Source organism: Choristoneura fumiferana, chromosome 9, assembly GCF_025370935.1.
Source record: "Choristoneura fumiferana chromosome 9, NRCan_CFum_1, whole genome shotgun sequence".
Lineage (NCBI taxonomy): Eukaryota > Metazoa > Arthropoda > Insecta > Lepidoptera > Tortricidae > Choristoneura > Choristoneura fumiferana.
The window spans coordinates 15,354,326-15,362,720 of record NC_133480.1 but is presented as its reverse complement, the minus strand read 5'-3'; the positions used below and the strand labels follow the sequence as shown (position 1 = coordinate 15,362,720).

The following is an 8,395-nucleotide window of genomic DNA, read 5'->3' as shown; positions in this document are numbered from 1 at the left end:
ATAAGAATGATGAATAATACTGTAATGGCGTCAAAGTAGCTGATAACAAGACAGCTAACGTTGCTTAGATTATTATGTTATACACAGTTAATGGAAGCAATATTCTAGAGATATTGGAAAGCATGACGTGTTTTTAAAACCATGGAGTCACCATAAATTAAAAAATATTTTTGAGGATCAAACAAAGTAAGCATATTAAATTATACGTCAATACCTCAATAAATATTAGCTCTTTTAATGAATTTTAATAAGTACTTTAAAAATATATATTGATTAATGAATATTGCACTATTAACACGGCTATGATCGAAGTTCAAAGAGTTTGTCGACGAATTTATTGACCGTATAATAATTACAAATGGTTACCCGTTCATTATGTGTTGATATGAAATTTTTTGATGTAGTCGTTTTCTACTTGGTTTGGATAGGTATGTGGGTGAATCAACTATTATACCGACACTTTGCTGTCCGAACCTTGTATGGAATTTAATACTGTCGACTTGATACATAATAATCAATCTAATATGAATTAAATATTACGAGATAAGTGGGCATTACTATAGACAAATGATATTGTACAAAAAGAGTTTAATTTTATCGAAATCTATGGTAACTCAGTACACGTTTCATTTGCCCCATACAAAATACTGCTGTCCGGAGTTACTAGGAGTACTATTTCATTCAGTTAAAAACAATAATTTTCTATGGAACTGTAGCAGAATAAAAAACAATTAGCTAATATAATATAAATATAACACGTTTCTAAATTAGATTCAACAAAAATATCTTATTCGTCTTTAGAAAAAAAAAGTAAATTCTTGTCCGGCAGAAATTTCGTTTGCTGCTGTCGACTGAGTTACTGCGAAAAAATGTAGTATTATTTCTCTAGAGGGCAGTACTTCTTACGCGGCGTTTCAAAGAGTCGTTGTGTCCTTGGCGACGTGGCGGCAGTCCTTTGTACAATGCCGACAAGCCGCCAGTCAGCGGCGAGCACGGAACGGGTGCGCGTGTGTTTATTCGCTGTCTACTGAGTTACCGGAATTATCAGGTAATTATTACGTTATTTATTTATTTTTTAATTGCTTTTTGTGAGTGTGAATGAACAATTTGCATTTATGTTTTCAAAGACACTCTATTTCAAGTGTAATAAATTTTAAAATTAAAATACGGCCAAATGTCTACGGAGTTACCAGTATACTGAGTTACTATGGTGGTAACTCCAAAGACAATACTGGTAACTCTAAAGACATTACTGGTAACTCCAAAGACATTAGTGGTAACTCCAAAGACGTTTTCATTAATATATACTGGGAGGCTACACCTACAACAAGTTTTAATCAGTCAAAACATGGCGACTTCGACATGGGTGTTCTTGAAGCAGTTTTCTTTAAGAATGATAAAAAAAGTTCTTCAATCACGTAAAATTATTTGAATTAACGCGCATACCTAGAAAAAATAATTATAACGGCAATAGTCGATATTTACAGTGAAATTACTTATTACAGATTTCATCAGCTACAATGCCGTTAACGCCAGCTCAAAAACAAAAAAGGTACAGGGAAAAATTAAAGCAAAATTCTGAAAAACATGAAGAAGCTAAAAAAAAACATCGCGAGCTGTACCATAAAACGAAACGCTTAGTGAAAGATTTAACCCCTAAAGAGAAAAAACACGCTAATTTAATTTGGAAACTTAGGCAGCGGGAGTATCGCAAAAAACAGAAAAATTTACAAACAGTCTTAGCTGCCACACCACCAAGTACACCTGTGTCAGAATTACTCGAACTGAATGCCGAAATAAATCAAACGCCACCACCATCACCACAGTTAGCACCACCTAAGGAGCGAGGTCGTAAAAAAGTAAAAAGAAATAGGAGCAAACTATACAGACAAAATAAAAAACTAAAAGAAGATTTGGAGTTGTTAAAGAAAAAATGTGAAAAGTACAGGAAACGATCAGTTCGAAACAAAAATCCAAATAAAGAAGATGATAACGACAATAGTAAATATAAACTTTTGGCAAATTCAATAAAAAATAAATACCAATCACTTAAAAGCCACAAACAGAAAACATTATTGAAAAGTGTACTTGAAAATAGTCAAATACACAAATCTCGAAACAAACATCAGCTGCTTGAAGAAGTATTTGGGATTAATAGGAACACAATAAAGAAAAACACGTCCAGCAATGATATTACGGTACTAAAAAAGAAAATACAGAGATACTTCCTGCGTGACGATATTTCTAGAGCTACGGCTGGAAAAAAAGAAACAATTACGCGAAGTGGTAAAAAGATACAAAAAAGGTATTTGTTAGATACAATAAAAAATTTGTACAAAAGTTTCAAAAGTGAAAATTCAACGATTAATTGTTCGTACTTTTATTTTACGAAAAATCGCCCATTTTTTGTAGTCAGACAATCGATTGACGCCCGCGAAACCTGTCTGTGCAAAATTCATGCAAACATTTATTACAAGGCCCAAGCACTAAAGAGACAAGGAATTATAAAGACGGATAATTTAAGTGAGATTGTTAAAGCAACAGTTTGCAATGATCATTCTCAAAGTTGTATGTACAATGATTGTTCACTTTGCAAATTCAAAAAATTGGAGTATAATCAAGAGAAAATTACAGGTACAATAAAATCCAGTGAATGGATTAGAAAAGAAGAAAGTTACGAAAAAGAAGGTAAGAAAGTAAAATGTTTCAAAAATGTGAAAGAAGAGACAGTAAAAGATAGTGTACAATTTTTGCAAACGTTTGAAAAAGATATGATTTCCTTCAAGAAACACGTTTACAATATAAAAATCCAGTTCCATAACTTTCGAGAATGCTTGAGCAAACTCCAACCCAATGAATGTGCTATAGTTGTTGACTTCAGTGAGAACTTTAATTGCAAATATCATGAAGAAATCCAGTCTCACCATTTCGGCGGATCTAGGAAGCAAGTCTCTTTACATACTGTTATGGTATACATTTTCAATCCTGATACCAAATATACAGCTCACTCTTTCTGCACCATCTCTTCATCCAACTGTCACCAGCCTGCCGCTATTTGGGCACATTTGGAGCCTATTATGCAATGGATCAGAAAGGAATATACATTGGTTGATACAATACATTTCTTTTCTGATGGCCCGTCCACCCAGTATCGCCAGAAGCAAAATTTTTATTTGCTGTGCACCAGATATTTCGATTTCGGTTTTGCGGCAGTAACTTGGTCATTCTTTGAAGCAGGGCACGGGAAGGGCCCAGCAGATGGGATTGGTGGATTCCTGAAGCGTACTGCTGACAAAATAATAGCAACAGGGCATGATATTTCAAATGCTGATCAGTTTTTTGAGAAATTGAAACACACCAGCAAAATAAAGCTCTTCTTAATAGAAGAACAATGTATTAAAGACATTCAGGATTCATTACCAAGAACAATCCCAAGACTGATTGGAACTTTAAAAGTTCACCAAATATTTACGGAAAATCGTAATACTTTGAAGTATAGAAACCTATCATGTTTCTGTGGATTAGGCAAAAACGGTTTCTGTGACTGTCTTAATCCACAAATTTACAGCACAAGCGTCATGGAACCAACTAGAATACACGACTCTTCAGACGACGATATGCCACTTAGTTCCCATGCCGTACTTAAAGAGGTTCAGAATACAATGCCAAGGTCGAGTGTTTATAAAACTATTTACGGTTCTTCGGATACTGACGGCGAAGAAATGCCTGCTGTAAGGAGCAATAAAGAAAATACTAGGGAGATGATTTCTTCGACTACTTTACTTAATGAAACCGATAATCCACAAGCTTCCACTAGCTCAGACCGAATTGCGATTGGTGATTTTCTACATGTGAATGTTTACACGGATGATTCCAGAAAAAAGAAGTATTCGTATGTTTGCAAAGCTCTGACTCCTGTTGAAGAAGATGGAGAAGTGAAAGTCATGTTTCTACGGGTAATTGGGAAGAAAGATGCAAAGATATTCCGTCTTGATGAGCAAGATATAAGTTACGTGGACTACCAAGATGTTATTGAAATATTGCCAGCACCTGCTGTAGTGATAAAAGGTCGGCGAATTTATCATCACTTCAGAAAATCAATCAGCATTTTTGAAAAATAGTTAAGACGATTGCATATAATCACAATTCCTTCATTGTTAAACTTTTTTTAGATTTAATTTTTGTTACTTATTGCCATTGTGTTAATTTTATTGCAAAAAGAATAATTGTTGTTAAATTTTGTAAGAAAGATATTCTGTGTTTAAGATTAATGTCTCAGGTGTTACCAAATTTTGTCTCAGGAGTTACCTTAGGTCCCAATTTTCCGAAGTAAAATATTGACAATTACGCTGGTAATTATTAACATATATTTGATTTTTTTTTACTAATTCAAATTGTTTTAAGATCTGTAATACGATTCTAGAAAGATTTTTACATAATACGTGTGAAGTTGATTTATAAAAGAAAAATCTCATATTATAATGTCACATGGGTAACACAACAGACAAATTAATAAATATTATTCCTAAAATGTGAACATTACATAAAGACTGATTATGCCAAAATATTTGATTATGCATGGGTATTTTAAATAAAAATAAAAATAAATAAAAAGGTTGTTTTATTTCTCTCATTTGAAAAGCTTCATTCAAGTAACGCAATATACACTTTTTCCAGGTTAGTTTTGGTTTTTCCATAAATTTGATAAAAATATATATGGAGGTCGCGCCCGTTCTAGTATATAAAACTAGAATATGTTGTGTATAGTTTAACATCACCAGACAGACAATATTAGCATATATTTTAAAAACAAAATTTCGATATTTTTTTTCTGAAAGTGTCGGTAAAATAGTTGATTCGCCCATTTAACTAAATGTACACTAGACAACGTCAATTGGTGTTTCAAATATTGAAAATGTTAAAAACCCTTGAATGTACCAAATCTGGCAGCTGAAGTTTGTTACATTTAGTTAAAACCTATCCACCCCAACTATAGCTGACTTAGGTTAACGTGGTCCAACTTTTTGAATTTTACTGTTTTGGCTTTAGAAATATTTTTTAACAAATGTTTAGATAGCGACTTTATAGATTTTAGAACATCAGCGTGTGTTCTAGTGTTAACAGAATAAAACATTTACCTTTTACGAACGGCCAACACCTATAGAAGTCGAAGGCTAAATTCAACAGTAGTATCGTGACACCTGTCTCCTAGCCAGCATACTAAGAGCACCAAGTAGTATGCTTAGCCACACGCATTTCTTATTACTTGTAGGTCTGTAACAAATGGTCAAGCTAGTTAATTGCTTTTTCTTTTGTTTGTTTTTTGTTGGTTAATGACCTATTTACACAGTGACAGTGACATTGCAGTAAGCCGCGAATAAATGAACAATTTGGCGTAGGTTTCGTCTTTGTAACTAGCTGTTTACTCGTATCAAGGTACAAAAACATCTGAATCGAAGCCAGAGACTAGAAACGTCTGGGAAACCCGAACAAAGGTCGACTAAGCATCAAAGTTTCCGAATTTAGCACAGCCGGAGATTAATTACCTAATGCCTTAATAAGTATTAAAGTTATTATTTTTCTCGTTTCACTTTTTACCGGGACGTGGCGGCAGCTCCAGATTCAGAAATTTAGATTCAATTAACCTTCGATTATGTTGTTAAGGATAACATCTGGGAAATTTTGGAGTCGAATCACGAGTAAGCTTTCTATTTTTGGGTTTAAATATGACTCCTATTATACTATTAATACTAAATTTGGTTTATGTAATAATAATAAATAGTAAATATATATCAAGGTGCACTTGACACCAATTGATGTATCTCTTCAAAGTCAAAAGTCAAAGTCAAAGTGAAAATATCTTTATTCATTCAAACGTTATAACAAGCACTTATGAATGTCAAAAAATCTACCACCGGTTCGGAAAAACCTCTGTCCTTCCACGCCAAAACAGCTGGACGGTATCACATTTAGTATGTAGATAGCTGGACAGTGGGAATGGCACATAGGCTCTTAAATTTCAATATTCTTACCAGTTAATTCCGGATAACTCAAGCAGTAAGTCTAGAGACATAAGGGCATTTGCACACAACGTTTAAAACGCGCTACGACATAATATGTTTGTGTCGATACAAACGCGACACGCAAATAGGTTGTATGGCTGCCTTATGAAAAGAATAACCTTATAAGTTCAAAATCTCAAAAACGGCTGAACTGATTTTGATAAAAATATGCCTAGGAACCATCGCTAGAAACTCTGCTTTTAAACAAAAAACTCGCATTCAAATCGGTTCACCCGTTTAAGAGCTACGGTGCCACAGACAGACACACATAGCGGTCAAACTTATAACACCCCTCTTTTTGCGTCGGGGTTAAAAAACGCGCTGCCAACGCGCAATTTTAAAAGGCGCGTCGACGAAGCGGTTTTAAAAACGCGGTGTGCAAAGTCTCTTAATATTAAACATATGAAGAACTTACCTATGATAAACTAGTAACGAAGAAAGGAAGAATATACAGGCTAGCACGTCGGCTCTTCCCACAACTCCGGCCACCTGGTGAATAAAATAACCTTTAGATTGTCAGTATTTGTATGTACATTTGAGTAATTAAGTCTGTGTCGATAATTTAATAATTAATTGTTTTCTATCACGGTAGTCTGGCATCCCGGTTTTAGAATACTTCAGACAGATTCATCTCTTCCCTTGACTGTAAGAGACGACTAAGGACCTATTTCGTAATGAGAAGCATTGCTCTCTATTGTCGAGTATGAACTCCGGACTCCAGCTCTGCGGTGAGGAAGACATGGAAAACTATTACACTATTTTTCCAAGAAAGCATCGTGAAGGTTCACTACGGATCCTCATCCAAAGACCACTCTATCACGTAAAGGCGTGTCATCATCATCCATCATCATCATTCATCATCCGCCGGAAGACGTCCACTGCTGGACAAAGACCCCCCCTTAGAACGCCACAATGAACGACAACGCCACTTGCATGCACCGGTTTCCGCAACTCTCACGATGTCGTCAGTCCACCTGTGGGAGGGCTGCTAACGCTTCGTCTTCCGTTCGTGGTCGCCACTCGAGACTTTACTCCCCCAACGGTTATCTGTTCTTCGAGCGATGTGCCTCCCCATTGCCATTTGCCAATTTTGCATATTTTTCCAGATATGTCAGTGACTTTAGTTCTTCGACGAATTTTCCGCGGCGGTGTTAAGTCAAATTAACTCAACTCACGCCTGTCATCACGACTGTTTTCCCAAATGGTAGGCGGAGCATACAAACGTTACCGCTTCAGGCCACTTTTATCGATTTAGATTTTAAGTTTGACAAAAAGGGTACAATAGCTGACAGGTTGCTAGCCTGTCGCCTACGTTATACCTTAACCTATATCCAGTCGCGTCTTACGACATCCACGGAAGAATGGAGAGGTGTAATTATAACCCGACACCACACGGGGTAAAAATGTTCCAGATACATTTTAAAACAGCTGTTTACCGTTTCGAACAAAACTGATTCAATATAATATGCCAGTGTGGGACCTTTTAATAATCAATTTCACTATTATTTCCAAGACTAAAATATGGGACGTCGACATAGCAGTCGGGGCACAAAGATTTCATCCTGGTACAGTCGAACCATTTGATTCCTGACCCACCGTAGAACGCACTCACAGTAAGTGTCATAATAAATTCATGATAAATTCCCTTGTTCAAGTAATGCGATGTAAAGGTCACGATTCAGTTGGTTCGCGTGTACCATCAGCCAAATATGTGGTCTACCACCCTAAAGTTGATAATCGTTTGCATGTCATAAAAACAATAATGCCAATAGCCGTGTCTGTCAACTTGAATTTCGTCTTTAGCGACATATATTATTTGATAGGAACTGTGTTTAAAAATTGATAGACCACTTATTTGGCTGATGGTACATGAACAATTTGTTCGATATGACTCGAAATTGTAGTTGGCAAAACATTTTTTTTATTCTCGATGAGCTCGGAATAAGTAAAGAGCGAATATTCTCAATCTTAAACGTCGAAAGATGAAATCAAGAGCGACTCCTAAATAATAACTGTAGGGCGTCAAGGGCCTATTACAGTTCACTTGGCAAAGTTCTCTCGGATTCCATTTTAAATTTTCAGCAACACTTTTCTATAAAAGTCGGAGTTTTCCTTACGCAAGACAATAAACAATAAGGGCTGCAGTCCACTGGACGATGTAAGTATATACCGCGAAAAATTGACATTGACGCTTTAATGAAACTAGATAATTTTCCTTACTACATCTTAGGTATGTTTTATAAACGAGCCATTTTTAATATCCGCGTTGTTTCAGGGAACCTCGGAAACAGCTCTAATGATTTCACGAGATTTGCTATGGGAGTGTTTTCGGG

General features: G+C 35.6%; 1 protein-coding gene across 1 annotated transcript; it reads left to right on the top strand.

Annotated features, from left to right (window-relative positions):
• Positions 1-832: 832 nt before the first annotated feature.
• Positions 833-4,572, top strand: LOC141430863 (uncharacterized). The gene is made up of 2 exons (XM_074091723.1): positions 833-1,048; positions 1,506-4,572. Exon 2 carries the CDS (start codon positions 1,521-1,523, stop codon positions 4,119-4,121), a length of 2,601 nt encoding a protein of 866 aa, XP_073947824.1. The 5' UTR covers positions 833-1,048; positions 1,506-1,520; the 3' UTR covers positions 4,122-4,572.
• The last annotated feature ends 3,823 nt before the right edge of the window (positions 4,573-8,395 follow it).